This window comes from Trametes versicolor (genome assembly GCF_000271585.1).
Source record: "Trametes versicolor FP-101664 SS1 unplaced genomic scaffold TRAVEscaffold_16, whole genome shotgun sequence".
NCBI lineage: Eukaryota > Fungi > Basidiomycota > Agaricomycetes > Polyporales > Polyporaceae > Trametes > Trametes versicolor.
Genome location: NW_007360336.1, coordinates 605,634 through 625,081, shown reverse-complemented (window position 1 = coordinate 625,081; position 19,448 = coordinate 605,634). Strand labels below are relative to the sequence as shown.

The window sequence follows — 19,448 nt, the reverse complement described above, 5'->3', positions numbered from 1 at the left end:
GTATGTATCTCAGAACAATGAGTGACGACGCGTAACCTGGTATACGCGTAGTGATCATAGACTGCCCGCCTCCTCCACCCTGGACAGATTCAACACTCCGCGACTGAACCCCGTCGACAACGCGTCTAAACCGCCCTCGCGCACCTCCGACAAGAACAGCTCGTGCTGGTCCGCAAGCCGCTCGTTGTTCCGCCGGATTTCGCGGATGATCCCGTGCTCGCGCGCGCAGTTCGGGCACTCCGTTTCGTTCTGCGGCAAACACCTGCGCCGAGTCGTCAGCCGTCAGCGTACACATTTTCGGTCCTGTGCGGTCGACGCACCGTTGGTGGTAGCTGTGGTTGCACATGAAGTGCACCGCGGGGAGGTCGAGGCCGCCCTGGCACGCCGAGCACTGCGTGACGTGGAACACGCGCGGGTGGTCTGGGTCCGAGAGCTCCTCGACCTGCCGCAGCTTCGCCTCCGTCTCCGTGCGATACGATGTGATCAGTTTCTGGTCCTGCACAGGGGTTAGCACATCAGACGTGCCAGCTTTCGAGCAGACGTACGGTGTCAACCTCCTCCCGCGCGCTCTTGATCCGCGACATCAGCCACTCCTTCACGAGCCCGACGCTCGCGACACTGTTCCTGCTCAACACCTGCACAACGCTAACCGGAGGCATCAACTTCTCCTCATCGATCACCTTCAAAACCTGCCGCACGTCCTCCCTATGCTTCGCAAGCAGCGCCGGGGTGCTCGTCAAGAACCTCAGCACCAGCGGGTACAGCTGCGGCCGCCCAGGCCCATACTGGTCCAGGCGGCGGACGACCTCCGCACTCGCGTCCGCGTCGCCCTCCAGCTCGCGGTCCATGAAGAACCGCAACACGTCCTCCTGCATGCCCATGCGCTCCCACAGCAGCACGAGCCCAGGCGTGTACGCGCGCGTCGAGCACAGGATCAGCGCGTGCGTCGGGTCGTACGGCAGCCGCGTGTTCTGCAGCACCGCGAGCGCCTTCGCATCGCCGCCGCCGGGCTGCGCGAGGTACAGCTCGAAGAGGGTGTTCCACACCGCGGCTTGGTCGCGAGCCTCCGCCTGTGCGTCTGCGTCCGGGTCGGCCTCGACTGCGAGCGGCTCGGACGTGTTCTCGACGGTCTGGCCCCACCGCTTGCGCGAGACGGTCTCGAGGAAGCGTACAAAGTGTTGGGGATGGTCGACGAAGTGTGCGAAGTACAGACGCGGGGACGGACGCTTCACACTGCTTGCAAGCTGTTTGGCGGCGGTCGCAGTGGTAGGCGTCGCCGGTGGGGGCGTCGACGTCTGTGAGGCTTCATGCACGGAGTCCTGTCGGGCGATGGGCTCTGGAGCCTTCGTACCGTTGGTCTGCGTGTTAGGCTCGGCTACCGACGCCCTGTTAAGCGCCAGATAGGAAAGGTATGATGTGCCGCCGCCAGATTGTTTGGCAGGAGTAACCTCTTCTTCGTCTGCCTCAATCGAGAGTGGGGTTAGACTCGTGCAGATGTCGATCAAGAGATCGGTCGTCTCGTCTGGCAAGTTGTCCAGCATCGCTCTCCCGTACCGCGCGAGGTTGCTCTCCGCCTACACAGCTCACGCGATTAGTGGGCAAGGAGACTTCAGTCTACCTGCACTCACAGCTTCAGCACCCAGTCGGCGAAGATAAGTCAGCGCATCCTTGTAGTTTCCCGCGTCCTCAATCTGTATCCGTAGGTAGTCCTCATGCCGCTCGTACTTCTTCGCCAAGTAGGAGGCATGCTCGAAGTATCCCGCCTGGCGACACACGCGGATGGCGGTATCGAGATCGAACGGCAACTCGTCCTTTCCACCTTCAGAGGACGTGCGCAACGATTCGCGCTTGATGAAGCTGTCGAGGCGCGCGACGTCCTTTAGCTTCGTGTAGGTATTGAGAAGCAGCGTCGTATGGTCCGAGTTTGCTAGTCCGAGAGAATGCAGCTCCTGCAGGTACGTCACGAGATTGTGTATCCGCTGGGCGTCCAAGAACTACTCGATGATGAGTATTAGAGTCGAGATGCGCCAATCGAAGGCACCTTACCTTGCGGATGACATAGCTCGGCTGTACATGGCGGATCGTCTGGATGTACTGCTGCATCGCGTTATCGTAGTCGCCCTTCGTATAGAGGTGGTCGCCGTATTGCTTGTGAATGTCCGCGATGTGGGCCTCATCCAACTTCTGCGTCTCTGCAATGTTTAGCGCGAGCGTGTACAATCCTTTCCGATACAGCATGTCGAGCTTCTCCGAAGTCGGTTTCTCCTCGAGACACAGCAGCTGCGAGAAATCCGTCAGACCGTTTGTCACCCATAGCAGAACGGAATTGGTGCGAACCTTGCCATCATTCGACAGGGCGTACAGTTCACCCCACGCAGAAAATACCTCGCGGACGCCCTCCGTGAACGTGCCCGAGTGCGCGACATACTGATTCTCGGGGTCGAACACCGTGAGCTTGGTGATGTCCGAGCCGGACGGCCCACCGCTCTTAGCGACAAAATTCCTAACAGTCGCAGAGGCTGCTGATGCGGAGGGGGTGAAGGGAGGCGATACAATGACGATGTAGTTCCGGTGGGTATATATGCTCGACTTGGGGCCTGTATCCTTGTGAGATACGTCCGCAGTCGCAGCGAAGAGAGCTCTCACCTTCGTATGCATAACAGGGGCCGCGACTCTCCGTGCCGCACAGATATATTGCCTCGTCGCGCGCGACGACGACCTCGCGCGCCTTCCAATCCATAGTCGCACACCCAAGACCCGCGCCGATCTCGTCTACGACGGTCGGAGTGCCTCCGCTACCCTTCCCCGAAGCCTGGTAGCACAACACTCTGTTCGTCGTGACGATGAAGAGGTGCACGTTTGGGCTATCTTCAGTCGGTTCGCGGAATCCCAAGCCTGTGATAGGTTCCGTCGGCGACTCGTGAATGATGCGAGGTTTGGGGAGCGTGCTGAGCGAGCCTGACGCGGAGTATATCGACTGGTCGAGATGTCGATATAGAATGACTGTTCCGTCGCCCAGACCGATGGCAAGGTACGCCAATGACGCGGAAAGCGCAATGGCAGAAACCTGCGCGCTGTTTCAATACCGCGGTCGTACCAGGGCATGCCTAGACTCACCGGATGTGGGCGATTACCGCTCTGTACCTTCGCTGCACGCAGTAGGAGCGGCGCCCCCGTCTTCTTGTCGAACTTCTGCAGGTCCCATATCTTGAGGAATGGGTGGCGCGCCGTGTCCTCTTCCTGTCCCGTTCTCGCTTGAGTCGACAGATACGAACTAAGACGAATCGACTTACCCCAAGCGTGATGAGGATTCCCTTGCGCTCCGCCATATGGGTGACCCGCCCGCCCGTATGCGCAATCCAGCTCTTCCCTATCTCAAAGTCGCGGTTGACGAGGTAGATGCTGCCATGAATGTCCGCTACCACGAGGCCAGCCGAGGACGTCGCAATGGTAGAGATTTCTGGGGTTTTCTGCATGCATTGGTCAAGGCCGCAGAGGGACAGAGGAGCAGAATGCACGTACCTGAAACACTTCAGGGGCACTTCCCAGATCGTGAATGTCCTTCACGGGAACTACGTCAAAGAACGGGAATTGCCTCCACTGTCAAGGGCGCGCAGAAGGTGAGTGAGCGCGCCTTCCGGGACAGATGCAGGGTGCTCACTGCGGGGGCGGCATTGGCGGAGGTTGGCTGAGACATTCTGGGAGGTCAATGAGGCCGTTTGTCGCTGACTACGCTTTGCGTGGGGCGTGTAGGAGTGGTATGTGGTGGAGGACGTCGAGACGCCAACTGCAGTGGCAGCGGACTCGAGCAAGGGGTGACTGGCGCCGTTGGTGTGTGCGCACGCAGGCAAAGAGAACCGCAGAGACAATTATGGCCTAGCTCTGTAGCAAGATTGGAATGAGTTCCTCCAGCAAACAGCAAGCCACCCTCTTAGACGTCGTGGTCGTCCTCGAGTCCTCAGCTGCGCGCCTGGGGGTGTACAAGGCGCCCGGGCCGAGCTTACTTATTTGAAAGACTCGCCTTATAGGGTAAGTAAATGTTTGTAAACTCGTTACAAACGGCTTCAACCCCGATAAGTAATCGGAGACACGGTACCGGCGTCATCCCGTAACCTCCCGCCTGCGTTTTCTTCGTCCTCCCACCCACCACTCCAGTTCTTCTCGTCGTGCGTATTCTCGACGTCGGAAACACATACTCTGGTTGACTCACGGAAATAGACATCGTCCACTATGAGCTTCCTCGGTCTCCGCAAGTGGCCTACTCCCGTATGCCACGTCCCGACATTTCCCGCTGCAGCCGTCTCACCTCCACACCTCTTTCACTCAGGTCGCTAAGCCGATGTGGCCTTTCGTCGCCGCCAGCGCGTTGACGTTCTTCCTGGTTGGAAAGGCGCAGGACATGGGTGTCAAATGTGAGTTCTCATCTCGGCTGTCATCAGTGCGACCTCTGACGCGACACGTCGCCAGCGGAGGGCTTCCGCAACGACCCCCGCAACCCCTATGCGGCTCAGATCGCCAAGCAGTCCCACCACTAGAAAACTACTTGTATCCACTCCGGAGTAGAATATCGTACTTGCGGTTGACCGCGGCAAAACTTCAGTCCACATAAGCGTGCACCCAACAACTGCTATTGCGGACATGACTTTCGACAGCCTGCGGTAAGTTTGGAAGAGCTCTACGAGAACGGCTACAACTCCCCCTCCCATTTTTGCCCCCGGCGGCCATATCACGAGCTCGCAACACAGGACGTTTCGCCCGGTCCGACTTGATGAACGCCGTCAACGCACAGGTACGACTGCGTGTATCAGCATCCACAACCTCGATTCGGATGATGTTCCCGTCGGAAGAACTTTGTGCGGCGCAGCGCCACGTAGGTCAACGTTTGCTTCTCGTGGATCCGCATCTGACCTGCAGGCTGCGCGTAGTACTTTGCTGCGTGCCATCTCGCCGGCGCAGGTCGTCATCACGGCACAGCACGCCGTACCTGCACTGGTGCGTCTGCCGTTGTAGCCGAGTACGAGGGATGAGTAGGATCTTGACAACTACTCGGTGCACGTCCACTCGGACCGGGAATACCTTCCCGTCTGCTTGGCTGAAAGTTATGCGTGGCGGTCGAATGCGCGTGGTGGCGTTATATGCAGACTTCGGCGCTCTTTTCGTCCGCATTTACGTCCACTAAACCTTTGCTATGTTCGAGGACGTCCGGGAGCCTCCTTGGGCTTGCCATGGTGCATGTGTTATCGACCGTCGGTGGTGTGGTGGCTGTGGAGGTGAGATTGTCGAAAGCGCATACGCGCTACGCCGCCACCCTTCCCTGTTGTGAGACGCTATCATAGCGCAGTTCCTCGCAGTTTATATGCGATGGGTCCGCTGCGCGTAATTAACACCGCGCTACACCGTCTGCGCCTGGCGCGCCTGGCGATCGGCACTTCCAAGATGCGGTGCAAAAAGTAGAGTCATGCCCCTGTTCACGGCCGGCGGACGTTCATGGGTACTGGTATAAATCCCTCCTGTCGCGGTCGACCACTGCACAATCATTCACATTCAGCACTCCCCTACCCCCACACAACCATCACAAGATGCACGCGTTCGTCCTTGGCGGGTCAAAGAACATCGGCTACTATGCCTCCGTCCGGCTCCTCGGTATGCTTCAACCCCTCAGAACATGGTGACTGGTGCTGATAGAGGCGTGCAGAGCAGGGCGCGTCGATCACCTTCCTCCTCCGCAACACGTCTGTGTTCGACGAAGACGCGAAGCTCCAGTCCTACATCAAGGACGGCAAGGTGCGCCTCGTCAAGGGCGACGGCACCAACCTCGAAGATGTCCAGAAAGGCTGGGAAGCCGCGCTCGAGCACGGCAACGGCACTCTCGACCTCGTTCTCTTCAGCATCGGTACGTACTACCCCCGCATACTCCTCATTGCGCCACGCTCACCTGTCCCTCAGGCGGCCTGCCCAACCTGAGTCTCAAGAAAGGCATCGTACTCGCCACGCCCGACCTCTGCACGCGCTCGCTCCTCAACCTGTTCCGCACCATCCCCGCATCCCTCCGCGCGCCCTCCGCCCAGCCGCGCCTCGTCGCCATCACCTCGCGCGGCATCACGCCCACCTCGCACGCCACGCTCCCCGCCGCCCTCCGCGCATTCTACAGCCTCGCGCTCGGCGCGCCGCACGACGACAAGTACGGCGCCGAGCGCGTGCTCGCGCACTGCATGGGGGTGCCCTGGACGCAGCCCGCCGTCAAGCCCGCGATTCTCCCCACGGGATGGGAGGCGCTCCCCGGTCTCCCTGCGGAGGGCGGGTACCGGCGGGTGCTGATCGTGCGCCCGTCGCTGCTGACGGACGGCGAGTGCCTCGGGGACCGGGGCCCGAAGAAGGGCAAGGCGCCATACAAGGCCGTCGCGGGCGAGGTCGATGGTGGATACACGGTCTCGCGGCGCGACATCGCGCACTTCATCGTTCAGGAGGCCCTCCCGCATTGGGACCAGTGGGAGGGCAAGGGGGCGTGCGTGGTATACTGAGCGACGAACCACGATGATGTTCTGTTTCTAAGGTATAATGATACTAATGTATGATCGCATGTATACCCAAGATCACCATTCCCATATTTAATGAGGGCTGTCCCGCATACACCTCTAGTGCGAGATAGCAGAGTAAAACGGCAGCGGAATGCTGATCATGATTTGAATTTCGAACCCCGTCGTGAGGTACAGTAGCCTGCTATGACGGGTGGCGGTGTCCTTGTAAGTCGGCCAGCTATCCTCGCCCAGGAAATTAAACTCCGACTACTTCCTCCTCCCATTACCTCGTCGTGCTTCCTTTCCTCCACATGACTGCGCTACTATCTACGTCTTTCTTCCCAAACACACGCTTGCTGAGCTACATTCAGCACAGAGAAACTTTCAACATGCGACCAGATAGTGACGTTGCGATGCATTGGTCGAATTTCACTGCCAGCCAACTCGCATTGGAGCCGTTTTGAACGTGCTCGGGAATTGAGCTCCAGAGCTTGAAATCTTCGTACCTTGAACTCCAGAAGATGCGCAGATCCAACCCACTCCTAACGCGTCGCCGTGGCATTTTTGCGCGGATCCATCGAGAATACATCAACATAGCGGACCCTCCCACGAGATGGTGCTCGCAGGCACTCCCGGGCTTCTAGTACACGGGCTCACGTACGGAGCCCCATGTGTATTGATCCTGAGGCCTGAGAGTCCGCCCACTCCACTTTGCGGCTTGGTTCCCGCTCCCTCCACCTCGTGCCGCTGTTACGCACTCCTAGCATGCCGCCCATGGAACCTCTCCTCGTTCTTTTGCGGGTGGCAAAGGAGGTGTCGGCCGGGATCCCCTTCCCAGGACTGAGCGCCGCTCTCAAGATCGCCCTGACCATTGCTGAGAAAGCCAAGGTATGTTTGTTAAACCCTTGTCGCAACGAACACTCAGCCATGATGATTGCGTGTCACGCAGGAAATCGAAGACATTCGCGATGAATGCCGATTACTCGCTGAACGAGCCGCTTACTTCTCGTTGAGGGTCTACGACCAAATGAAGCAAAGCGGCCGCGACTCCGCACCATCAATAACAGCAGAGGAGCATATCGAGCTACTGCTCTGGTACGCCGATCGTCGCCCCTTCGCGCTGTGCTTCGTCTGACGGCTCGTATCTCTGACCATAAGCACACTGCGCGACATAGAGAGCCTCATGAAGCGCCGTCGCAAGATACGGGCACTGAGCTTCCTGTGGCGGCATATGGACATCGCTGAGGAGGTCCGAAAGCTGAGCATACAGCTCGAGGATGCCATCAGACTGTTTGTTGTAAGTTTGACGGTCGTTTGTGTCCTGAGCTTGTCATTTCGCTGAACACGCCACGACTTCAGATGCAAACTGGGGTTGAGACCCAGCAAAGGTTGAATGCGCTTGCGAGCTCCAACACCCGCCTTCTGCAGCACGTCGAGGACTCCGCGCGCGTGGGAGACATACCCATCGGAGAGACAAGAAACATCCGGTCTGGTGTTTTAGATCTTGCGCAGCGCATCAGCGGCGGCGCGACGTTTGACGGTAGAGTGAGGTCTAGTCTCCCAAATTACTGCCATCCGTTGTGCTAACAACCGGATTGCCAGTTCCGGCTCTTTGCCCAAGAAAACCTTCACCTCGTAGAACCCATTAGCGAGGCAAATCCTCTGGGGGCGTTCCCGCGCCAAGCAGATGAACACGACCTTGGCAACGTGCCTACGAAGCTACAGACCGCACGTGTCATTCGCTACCGCGCCGTTGTGAAGGCGGCCGGCGAGCTTTCCGGCTCACAGGTAATTGTTCATATGTACCCCGATGGCGACAACGGCCGCTTCGTAGAGGCCGTCAAATCGGCGAAGCAAACGTAGTAAGACCACCAGTGTTTTGCTATGCAAGTGAAGACCCCGCTAACGTTCTTCCTAAGTCATCCGTATATATTGGCGATGCTGGGATATTCCCGCCCGGGAGACCCAGGCGAGGCTTCGTACATCGTCACAGAAGGTACGCCGACGAGTTACGAACATCATGGCGACAGAAATGGACTACTAACGTGCTCGAGCATAGACTATCATCCATTCATAAACTATCTGAGCTCCTTTCATGGAACGAAGAAGCTTCGCGTGTTCATACAGATGGTACGCATATTCGGCACACACTTTCCCTCAAGCAGCTGATGAATCCCTGCCAGACATCGGAGATGTGTGTACGTGTTTCTCAATTCAGACAGAGAAATAGTGAATGCGAAGGATCGATCGTTCTGTCGGCAGATGGCCGTCGACCACCTGGAAATGATGGAATTGCGCCAGCTGCTATGTCCGGTCACTTATTGGGTAAGCCCTACGCGCCGCACATCCCTGCGGCCTACTAACTACTCTACAATCACAATTATTCAGCCTCACGCCCGTGTACAAATACACGTTCAAGTTGAGTGAACTTGTGTTTGATCACCGCTATGGAGGCCGCTTCAAATGGGCCCGGGATCCTCTCGTACTGGAAGAACTTCGTGGAGTGAGTACCCCTCCTCTTTCACCTGACTTCACTCAGCATGTACTGGCAAAGGTATCTGTTCCCGCAGTGCGGGAAGAAAGGATGCGCCTGCGGAACGGTATGCCCTCCCCACTGTCGACTCAAAGCGCAACTCATGACTATTGCTTCAGAGTTTTGCCCCATCACACGTGCAAGCACAGACGTAGTCGTACGCCGTTGGTTCTCTCGAATCCTATCCGGCCTCGCGGCGAGTAGTAATCACCTGCCAGAGCGCATGAGTTGGCGGCACTGGCAAGGTGCTCTAGATCGTCCTCAGTATACGCTCGGAGCGTGGGTGGGGCGTAACCACGATGACAAGCCCTGGTCGGTGTTGCCTGCACGAAGCCCCTGGCTCGAGGTCGACCAGACGTTCGAGCGGGTACCATACATAAATCTATGGAAAAGCTCACCCCCTGACGCCCTCGCCGAGCTATCTCGACACGCGGATGACGAGGGCGAAGAGTATTTCTCCCAGAAGATGCGCATGTACAAGCCGCTCGACGTCCCTGGCTTGGAGCATGTCGAGATGTGCGTCGATTTCGAGTTAGGCGGTATAAGCGGTACACGGTGGAAGGTGAGAGTAACTTTTGAGCTGCTCCCACATCGAGCGATTGCTTATGAGGCAAGTCGCTCAGATATCAATTCAACTGCGTCTCCTTGGGCACGACGTATCTCTTCCGACAAAGGGTGCACATCTCAGACCGCGGAAACGCTGTCCTGAGACTACTGCGTTCGGCATCGGACCTCCCTGCTGTCGGGTACAAGAGCATCGGTATACGTGCGTGTACTTCGTCTCTTTCTCGCTGTCGTCGCTGATACAGGTTGTCCAGTTTCGGAATACGTTTACTATACGGAGACGACCGCCGCGTCCGCTGCGGAGCAAGCGCCCCCACCGCTCTGGTTCTTCATGCTTCAAGCCGACGACGGCGACCACCGACGGGATGCGGTCTGCGACGGCCACATGCCATGCGGCTTCTGGTCCTCAGACAAGCACCCCGCGTCGATTCCGGCGGGCATCGACTTTGATCCAACGTTGCGACTTGAGCGCATCGGGCGGGACAACGACTCAGCTCCGGTCTCAACTTGGACGCAGCGAATTGCGGATCTCACCTTCACCATGCAGACAAAGTACGCATCGGTGTCGCTACGGAATGTATCGTCGTGGCGCTGTACTGACACTGCGTATTTGTGGTAGGATGTATATCACCATCGTGGAGCTCAGCGAGGACGAACGCAGCGCCGCTAGGGAACCTCGGGAGAACTCTTGTCTCAGCTCTGCTTGCCGTGACCCCGACAACGCAGATTGTTCCGCCACCTACGACGATCGCAGCGACGATGGCGCCAATCGTGAGGCAGCCGGTCGTTTTGATCTCAGCGACGGCGACAGTGAGCCTGCTGCGGTACCCTCCATATCTGCGGGTTCGGAGCCCTAGGATGTGACGAACTCTGAGTACGATGATGTGGAAGAATATTACAGCGCAGAAGATTACGAAGTGACGGGATGGGGAGAGGGTTCGCCTTAACGGCGAAGAGGTACAGTTACGGGTTCACAGTCTTACTCGAGCTCGTGTCTGATCCTCCTACTCATCACGCGCACGAACTATCATCATCTCATAGTATTAAGTTCGACTCCCAGGTGCCATTGGATTTCGGTCATCTCAGAACTTTACTCGCTTGTTCCTCATAATGCAACTCCGCTCGGACACCCACGTAGTACCTCCGCCATCATTAGTGACAAATATGTTTCGCATTTACTATAGATAATGTGTGTGTAAAAAAACACCGCGGTACATCGTTTCGACAAGACTGATGTTCTCGGACAACGCGCACGACCTCGTGTCCCCAATATTTCAGTAGCGGCACACCCAGAGAGTATGCGTAGTCTGCGACGAGTGGGATATGTCGTATGCAGGGGCGCGGAACCCCGACAGTGGCATGATGCCCAATATCCCTGAACAAAATCGTCCTCGTTTTACAGACTTTGTCGTCCGCGCTCCCATGCAGTACAAGCTCGTCAGAGCAGTAATGTCCTGTGCGCGTACGGGCGGTGATGCGCTCAGCACAGTAAAGATGCGAGATTGACATACCTCGCGGCCGTACGCGGCGTGCATGGACCGTGTCACGTTGTTCTACACTTCGTAGGGACACGCGGGAGGATTGCGGATGCGGGCGCACATGATATTGCAGTGCAGAGCTGGCCGCCGACGTAGGCTTCGGGTCGTGTATACGGCGGGCGCTACGCAAGGGAAAACCGTCCAACGCCCGGGCTCCTGAGGATCACGAGCGAGGGCGGACTCGCTGGAGAAAGGTGCTGATGTTACGCGTACACGACGGGCTCAGTTCGTGCCCGACCCGTGCTGCGCTACATCGCGTTGTACACTGGTGTCGAGTCGTATAGTATTGAGTCCGTGCTTCAGTGCGATCTTGGATAGCCGGGTTGATGGTGTTCAAGAGAGACAGGCGACTAGCGTTCGTTCCTATGTCCGCCTCTCGGGGTGTCCCGTAAATCTTGGGTTGGCGTGGACGTACTTCGGTCCGAACTGCGGTGGTGAGCGCGAGGAGCGTGCACATCAGGGTGGGGTAGAAGTCTGCCCAGAAAAGTAGACGAAGGAAATCTACCCTGTGAGCGAACTCGGAAATGAGTCCATAGTCCTCGCTGTCTCCGCACTCACACTTACTACGAGCGTACCTCTATTTTTTGCAGTGCATGGTGTATGCATGCATGGATCGTTTCTTGCCTTGGACGATGTTGCTGACTTGTGATGTGTTCGGTGAGCCTTACCATGCAGTCTGGGATGCAGAGAATATACTTACTCTGCGAGACACGGTGATAGACAACCGCTATTCACGGCGACGATGCTTCCACGCCCGATGCCCGATCTCGTACTAATACTGCTCATGACGGTGTTCTCGGACACGTTCTAGTCTCTACCCAAGCAACATCCGAGTCTGACATCTGGCACCGCCCAGTGTGGCGTCGAAGTAGAGCGTCGGTGTGCTGTCGAGCCGCGCGCGTACCAAGCGGGGAGAGGGGTACGTGTGTCGCGCGGGGCGTGCGCGACACGCTCGTGAGCGCGGAGACGGGATCTGAGGAAGACGACGCACCTGTGACGCCTCCAGAGACTGCGTGGAGTGCCATTCTGGGCGTACATCATGCTGGATCTCTTGCAGGACCGCGCCATGGCGGAGGCGATTCCAGGCGTCGAGTAGTCACGAAAGCGCAGGCACCGACACGGGGAGTCCCGCGTCGCGCAGGTTGCGATACCTGCACGTAGAAGCCGCGAGCTGTCAGTGAGTTGTCTATCTAGCAACGGCATGCTGAGACGGACAAGATCTACGCCCCGCGATTCGTATATGCATATCGTGTCATTCGCCAGATCGCGAAGGCCACGACGGAATATGGATATCGATGGCATGTTTAGCAGAGCAGCCATTCGGAGCGGCTCGGTGCGTACTTGCCCAACGTTACTGTACAGCACAGGCGTAGGTTCAGCTAAGGAAGACATGGCTTACAGAGGCGATACATGGCGCTCAGAGCGGCTAGATCTAAAGACAGCGCGGATGAATATCATTTTCTGTAATCGAATTGTGTTGCAAATGTGAATGATCATCGTATTTGGGGATATGGATGGCCTAGAAATGCACCCACATGTATGACACTGAGCCTTGCACAGCAGAGAAGGGCTTGTATCAGCCGACGAGTTGAATCTGCATGGAGAGCCGCATAACATCATCAGGCGAGGCTGGCCAACGTCCATTAGACATGCGCAACAACCGGACGTTCAGGTTAACGACAGTCTGCACATGATAGTCCTGCTGTGGACTGCGGGAGAGACATAGTTGGGTTCAAGCACTGAGTTGAATCCGTTTATGCGCGGTTATGAAGGGCGAGAAGGCCTTTCGGATGTGCATTGGGAATGATACTTGTGCTGGACGGGGTTGATAACGCACCGGAAACGAGATGTACACGATGTGTAGAGGATCAGAAAAGTCCCGGAGGAGCCAAAAAAGGGGAGATGGCGAGAGGTCCGACAGAGGATGACAGACTGCTGCAGAGTATGCGAGACCATGCACGTGTTGCGGTATGGTACAGGGCGAGTACCGCAGAGAGGGTGCGTGTCCGGTTGTGTGGCAAGCAGAGGACAGCCAGCGAGAGACGCGAGTCGGGCACCAAGAGGGTGAAATGTGACTCCATGCTAAGCTCGGAAAACACAGAGCCTGTGAGGCGCAGCACCGAGGACAGAAGGGCGGGCGTTGGCAGAGAAAAGACGGGGGAGGAGGATGAGGAGGTGCAGGTGCAGGTGCAGACCGCGACTCGGTCCGACTCGAGCGGACGCGTGGCCTTGTTTGGTCCATAAACAACGCGTCGGGTGCCCGGGCGCCTGCATGACATTACCGCCTTGCCTCACACTCCGGGCCCTCCTCATATGCATCTTGCCGCTTTACAACGAAACTGGTCAACAAAAAAACACAACACGCCTCTGGCGCGAGAAAAACACCGGCTGCGGCCAGATTATGCGTCTTCCAGGCGCCGTCTGCGGATGAACACCGGGCGAACCGTATTCCACGCAACATAGGCTCCTCTCGCTAGACCGGTCTGGTTGGAGTGGCAAGCTGCCGGCCATGCGTGAACACCAAATAGGTAGGAGGATCGAAAACCCTGCGTCCATGCACAGCCACGATGTGCGCGTTTGTGCAGTGCCCGTTGAACGACCATAGTACGCACCCGAAAATGCAGGGCGCTCTGCGAATTCTTCCGAGTACACCCTGCCATCTATGCCCTAGCCCAGCTTCATGCAAACACCAGGGTGCGTCTCCTTCTGTTGTGATGTTGCGCTGCAATTAGCTGTGGCAGATGAGGATATAATTTTCGAGCCTGGGTGCATAGAAGAAGCACTCACCACACCTGGGCGCTGCTAGGCTGTGTTCGTCAAGTTACCGTACGTGCTTGACACGTACTGCGAGAGCTCCGCGCGACATATGGGCAGCAGCGTGCCCCTACTGATACAACGATCCTAGGTTAGCGTCCTAGTCTGTTGTACAAAACGACCTCATCGCGGTGCCACGATAACGACTTGGGACTCGGGCAGCGGTGATAGCTGCCAGCAAGGATGTGTATCAGGTTGATGCCATATGTCTGGGATACTACTGTTTTTTACCGCCGTGGACTGCCTTCTGCGCGAACGGGGGCTCGGATTGGCCAACAGGAAAAGTACTTGGATCTGCATGGCGTTTGCGACACGCGTCTTCAGCGCCTGGAAGGGCGCTGCCTCGCCCTGTATTCTCGTACAGCCGCTGGGAACATGAAGCAACGTCTTCGAAACCCTAATACGCCTCTGCACCCCGGCACGTCGTAGGCGTCCTCTTGTCCTCGTACACCTATCTCACCACCACTGGGAGCAGATAGAGCCCCCTCTCGCACCCGCTCGAAGTCCCCGAGTTGTTCGTCCGACGTCATGAAGCTCCTTGATGTATCGATCACGGCGCTAGAGTTAGCAAAGCCTGTAACGGCCAAAATCCCCATCCCCGGGCTCAACACCGCCGTCGAATGTGCCCTCAGTATCGCGAAGAAAGCCAAGGTAAGGATAAGTCGTCCACAATCATGGTTCGTCTTTGGTAACCTGCAGTGCGCCGGGCTTAGGAGATCGAAGACACTCGAGATGACTGCCGAGCCCTCGCCGAACGTGCGGCAACATCTGTGCTGGCAATATACCAGCAGCTCAAGAACGGCGGTGGCGGAATGGAGGTGGAAGAGCATGTCACGACGTTTCTGCAGTGCGTATTAGAATTCGACCCCTCTACATCAGTTTGAACTGACTCGATCCGACACAAGCAACTTGCTGGACATCGAGAACTTGATGGCTCGCCGTCTGCGAGCCAGAAAGCGAGATCGCTTCTGGCTTGCGCTCAATTGCGGGAAGATCGCCCAGGAGGTCAAGACGCTCACCACAAAGCTCGAAGACTCCCATCGCAATTTCATGGTACAGACCGAGCGGCTCCCGTCGCACTTAATCCCACTGATGGCACGATTGTCACTAGATTCAGGCTGCGCTCTCCATCCAGGACACGCTGGCAAGCGGGAACCTCCGTATGCTACAGTACATGGACGACTCAGCACGCGTCGGAGGGATTGTCGTTCGAGACACCAGAGAGATCCGCGATGGCATCACGCACCTCGCGCAGCACGTCAGTGGGAGCGCCACGTTCGATGGAAATGTGAGTATCTGAATCTGCTTACCGCTTCCTGAAGTGTGCCCTCATAACGATCGACGTCGTAGTTCCGGCTCTTCGCTCATGAGAATCTGGTCCTCTTAGACTCAGAGCCCATCGTCGACTCGGGAAAGCTGCATCATGGCATGACTGGGTGGAACGGAGACGAACGTACCCTGGTCAACGCCGTCTCTCTCTCGCAGACCGGCCGCGTCTTCCGCCACCGCGCCGTCGTTGAGGCCGCAGGCAACCTGACCGGAACACAGGTGGTCGTATACGAATATCCTAATCGCGGCAGCCAGCTGTTCGTGGAGGCAGTGAACCTTGCGAAGCAATCCCGTCGGTACGTCCAGATCGCTCTGCCTGGGGACGTGCATCTGACGGCCATACAACAGCCATCCTAATTTGCTGGCTATGCTAGGATACTCTCGTCCAGGAGATCCAGACCAGGCCGCTTACATTGTGATGGAAGGTACGGCGGCATATCACTCGCAACGGCCAATATTCAAAGCCTGTCTCCGCGGCTGAACTGTTCTTCGATAGACTGCATTCCTTTTGTGGAGCATCTCAGCTCATTTCGTGGAACCAGCATGTTACGAGTGATCATGCAAATGGCACGTAGCCTCGATGTCCCTGATACTGTTACGAAGCTGACGATATCTATAAAGGAGGCAGCAATTTGTGTACGTATACCTCAACTCAACCAGTGATCCGGTGGATGTAGTCGAGTTCTGAATGTATCGGAGGCAGATGGCCATCAACCATGTTGAAACTCAGGTGAATCTGTGTCGACTGTTGCCCATGGGTTCATATTGGGTATGATGTACCTGCTACAAAACCACCAGGTCTACTGACTTATCGCCCATATGTTATGTCCATGCAGGATACAAATGAAGATATCCATACCATCAGATCAGACGAGGTTGTAGTTGATCACCGCCGTGGAGGCCGTATCAAATGGGCTCGGGATCCCCTCGCACTTGAGAAGCCAGACGATCTTCATGTAAGAATCATGACCCTCATCATGCGCCCACTCTCACTATACCTATACACAGATGATAGATGTCCCGGCTGCGCAAGAAGATAGGATGTGCAGGATAGAACGTACGGCATGCAAACGATTCCCTGGAAGTGTGAATACTGACTACCGTGTCAGTTCTTCGTGCCATTGCATCTGCGCACGTGGACATTCTGGTGCAGCATTGGTTCTCATCCATCCTGAGACCCTCTCTGTCATACATGTCCGGCCTCCTCCCAGGTCGCTCATGGTGGCGTATTTGGGAGCATATTGCTGACTGTTCACGGTATCCACTCGGAGTGTGGCTGGGACGCAACAGCTTTGACAAATATTGGACCTGTTCGTCTGCACAAGATCCCGGGTTCGAGGTCGCTGTAACAATGGAGAGTGTACCACTTGTACTTCGCAGACCCAGGCAAGGTGAGTCGCCGCAAAGTACACCAATCAAGCGGTCTCGCCAGTCAGCTCACGAGGGCAGAAGGCCGTGATTTTTACCAGAGCTTTGACATGGCTGATTGGTTCGATATCCCGGAATCGGACCTTGACGGGATGCGCATCGAATTCGAGCTAGGCACGGGCGGGGGCCAGAAAAGATGGCAGAGGTGAGAGGAATATCTGAGCCGCTCACACCCCGATCTAGTTCATCTGAATCAACCCCTCAGATACCAATTTTCCTGCATTCCCGTGAATACAACACTTCTGATTCGGCAACGTGTATGCGCGCTGGACGGATTCGATGCTGCCTCGAGGATGATGCGTGCGCTACCGGATCTATCTGTCCTTCAAGGACAATACGCGCACATCGGTATAGGTGCGCCCGTTCTGTATTTCTGTGTCTCGGTCGCTGATATGGATGTCTAGCCCTGTACCGAGAATATTTCACTGAGACGACCATCACGATGAGCGCGCATGCCACTGAGCAGGTATACCCACCACTTTGGTTCTTCGTGTTGCAATTCGACGGCAACGATGGTTCTGCTCACGACTGCAATGTTCCGAGCGGATTCTGGTCGTCGGAGAAGTATCCCACCTCCGTGCCGGCAGGTATCATCTTCGATTCGACACCGCAGTCTGAGCCCGTCCAAGGTGTGAAAGCTCCACTGTTCACTTCGACACAGGTGCTTGGAGACCTCGTATTCACCACAGAGACAAAGTACGCACCGGTGTCGATTTAGGGCTTACAAGTTGGGTATCATACTAAAACTGCACACTCCGGTATAGGATGGCCACCGATGTTCTGCAGCTCGGTGAAGACGAGCTCCTTGCATACAGAGAGGTCCAAGAGAGCCATTATTCGACTAGTGACACCCATGCTAGCAACTCGGACGATTCTGGTGGAGATAGTGTCGCAACGGACGACAGCGATGAGGATGACGCCGAAGACTCTGACACCGAATCCCTCGCATCGGGCTCCAGAAACGATGATCATGTCCTTGGGGTGAACTACGAGTCTCCGGAGTCGGACTATGAGGACGCGACGGACACGGGAGACGATAGCGCGGAAGAATATCATAGTGCAGAAGAGGACGAAGCCACGGGACTCGCATGCGGCGAGTGTCCGTCTTGACGTCGCTGAAGTATGTACCGCTTCCGCCCCCTGTTGCGGCTACTCATACTCATCCTGTTCACCCCGCAGCCGGTGTGGCCGTGTATCTCATGCTCGAGGATTCCGCTCAACGAACTCTTTCCACCCTTGTCCATTCCACCCTTGACTCGCCTTGTACATTCACTTCGTTTCTACAATGTAACCTCACTCGAACGCTCAGTAACACCATCATCTTCATCGATGGCATGCTTCAAACCTGCCGCAAATATTATGCGTATGACTTGTTCGCAGTGCGCATTAGGAAGTGCTGGGGCCCGTTCGAAGCCGAGCTCACAGCGTAGACGTACGTGAACCGCTCGCGCTCCTTCGGCGGGCGAAGACGCCATCGACCCGCCGCCGGTGCTACCTATCGCACAACCTCATTCGCATACGCATCCTCGACTCAAGTCGTAGTGACTGCTGAACGTACGGCCGCACCAGGTTGCGGCGCGAGTTTTCACTGTGATGATAGTAGAAACACTCCCGAGCGGATTATGTTCCCCTCCCGATGTCTCCATCATTAAAGCATGTTAGTGAGCCAGGTCGCCGTGTCACAGCCATCTCCCAGGTACCATGGAGTAGAACGGCAAACATGGAGAGTAACATTCTCGAGCGTGGTCGCGGACGCCGCGCAAAGTCCGCCTTGGACGAGGATACGGCAGTAAGATTGCTTAGGGCACGATACAGGCTATAGCACCAGAAAATGTCTACATCATCATGCATCGAGTTCGCGGCAAGGGAACACGCGCCTCTGTTCGGATGTATGTACATACAGCCAGCGAGCGAAGCGACATGCGAGTAGCGCTGTGTGGACACGCACTGCGCGCCCGCTCTGAGTGTCCAAACACTCGTCCTCTTGTCTCCTTCGCAGACTTGCAAGCAACAAGGAGTGCCGCGCGCGGACATCCGCGCTGGCAATCCGGTTACGATGTCGAGATGGGGCGCATAGTGCCGCCGATGCAGACTCCCGAGTACAAGATGGACAACGCCTGCGCGGAAGCACGATCGGGTAGGCGACCAGAGCGGAAGGCTCATTAAAGCGAGGTGCTTCGGACGCGACACGCAGTCGACGGACTCCGAGCGCGCCCGATCCGTGTTGTACTGCGATTCGTAGCACAGCTTGCGTCGAGCTGTACTATTCGGATTGGGGTGCTACCTTGCGCCCTTGAACTGTCGGGTCGGCGGCGGCGGAGGACAGGCTATCGACGCGGTGACCTGTCCAACCGTATTGCACTGGAAACCTCCGCGCGTTTGTTCCCAGCGCTGCCTGTCAGGTTGTGCTCTGGCGTGGCCTGTGCACGTAGACATGCCGCGGCCGGGCGATGTTCAGGTATACAAGTATACGAGAGGCGATCGTCCCGAGGTGGAGTGGAGCCCTAGTAGAAGAAGCAAATCAGCGCTGCACTGAGAGCGAAATCGGGGGGAACGACCGATAGTGCTCACAGTGTTCGATCATTCGATGCATGAACGCACTGCTCGCGCGTGTAGACGACGACGACGCTAACTTCCGGTATCTCCGCTACGTACTGTGTATCCTTACATGACAATATATGGTCGTAGACGGCGCTGCCGGCTCAACAACGACGGGAAACTTTG

At 56.8% G+C, this 19,448-nt stretch overlaps 5 protein-coding genes across 5 annotated transcripts; 4 read left to right on the top strand and 1 right to left on the bottom strand.

Moving 5' to 3' along the window:
• Positions 1 to 54: 54 nt before the first annotated feature.
• Positions 55 to 3,697, bottom strand: TRAVEDRAFT_24919 (uncharacterized protein; the record flags this gene model as incomplete). The annotated part of the gene is made up of 11 exons (XM_008047027.1): positions 55 to 262; positions 321 to 496; positions 546 to 1,574; positions 1,629 to 1,994; positions 2,047 to 2,280; positions 2,338 to 2,597; positions 2,647 to 3,067; positions 3,118 to 3,240; positions 3,294 to 3,470; positions 3,523 to 3,600; positions 3,662 to 3,697. 11 exons carry the CDS (start codon positions 3,695 to 3,697, stop codon positions 55 to 57), a joined length of 3,108 nt encoding a protein of 1,035 aa, XP_008045218.1.
• A 533-nt stretch (positions 3,698 to 4,230) lies between these two features.
• On the top strand, positions 4,231 to 4,535 carry TRAVEDRAFT_40943 (F1F0 ATP synthase subunit i; the record flags this gene model as incomplete). The annotated part of the gene is made up of 3 exons (XM_008047057.1): positions 4,231 to 4,266; positions 4,328 to 4,412; positions 4,468 to 4,535. The coding sequence occupies 3 exons, from the start codon at positions 4,231 to 4,233 to the stop codon at positions 4,533 to 4,535; spliced, it is 189 nt and encodes a 62-aa protein (XP_008045248.1).
• A 1,037-nt stretch (positions 4,536 to 5,572) lies between these two features.
• TRAVEDRAFT_67627 (uncharacterized protein) lies at positions 5,573 to 6,619 on the top strand. Its single transcript, XM_008047220.1, has 3 exons — positions 5,573 to 5,643; positions 5,696 to 5,893; positions 5,947 to 6,619. The coding sequence occupies exons 1-3, from the start codon at positions 5,580 to 5,582 to the stop codon at positions 6,519 to 6,521; spliced, it is 837 nt and encodes a 278-aa protein (XP_008045411.1). The 5' UTR covers positions 5,573 to 5,579; the 3' UTR covers positions 6,522 to 6,619.
• Positions 6,620 to 7,283: 664 nt separating this feature from the next.
• On the top strand, positions 7,284 to 10,472 carry TRAVEDRAFT_54300 (uncharacterized protein; the record flags this gene model as incomplete). Its single annotated transcript, XM_008047219.1, has 12 exons — positions 7,284 to 7,406; positions 7,468 to 7,613; positions 7,677 to 7,815; positions 7,878 to 8,063; positions 8,121 to 8,380; positions 8,438 to 8,514; positions 8,578 to 8,648; positions 8,702 to 8,716; positions 9,317 to 9,567; positions 9,675 to 9,817; positions 9,870 to 10,167; positions 10,235 to 10,472. The coding sequence occupies 12 exons, from the start codon at positions 7,284 to 7,286 to the stop codon at positions 10,470 to 10,472; spliced, it is 1,947 nt and encodes a 648-aa protein (XP_008045410.1).
• A 4,023-nt stretch (positions 10,473 to 14,495) lies between these two features.
• TRAVEDRAFT_54299 (uncharacterized protein) lies at positions 14,496 to 17,834 on the top strand (the record flags this gene model as incomplete). The annotated part of the gene is made up of 10 exons (XM_008047218.1): positions 14,496 to 14,618; positions 14,681 to 14,814; positions 14,873 to 15,020; positions 15,079 to 15,255; positions 15,318 to 15,592; positions 15,645 to 15,721; positions 16,749 to 16,869; positions 16,930 to 17,078; positions 17,129 to 17,420; positions 17,489 to 17,834. The coding sequence occupies 10 exons, from the start codon at positions 14,496 to 14,498 to the stop codon at positions 17,832 to 17,834; spliced, it is 1,842 nt and encodes a 613-aa protein (XP_008045409.1).
• Positions 17,835 to 19,448: the final 1,614 nt, after the last annotated feature.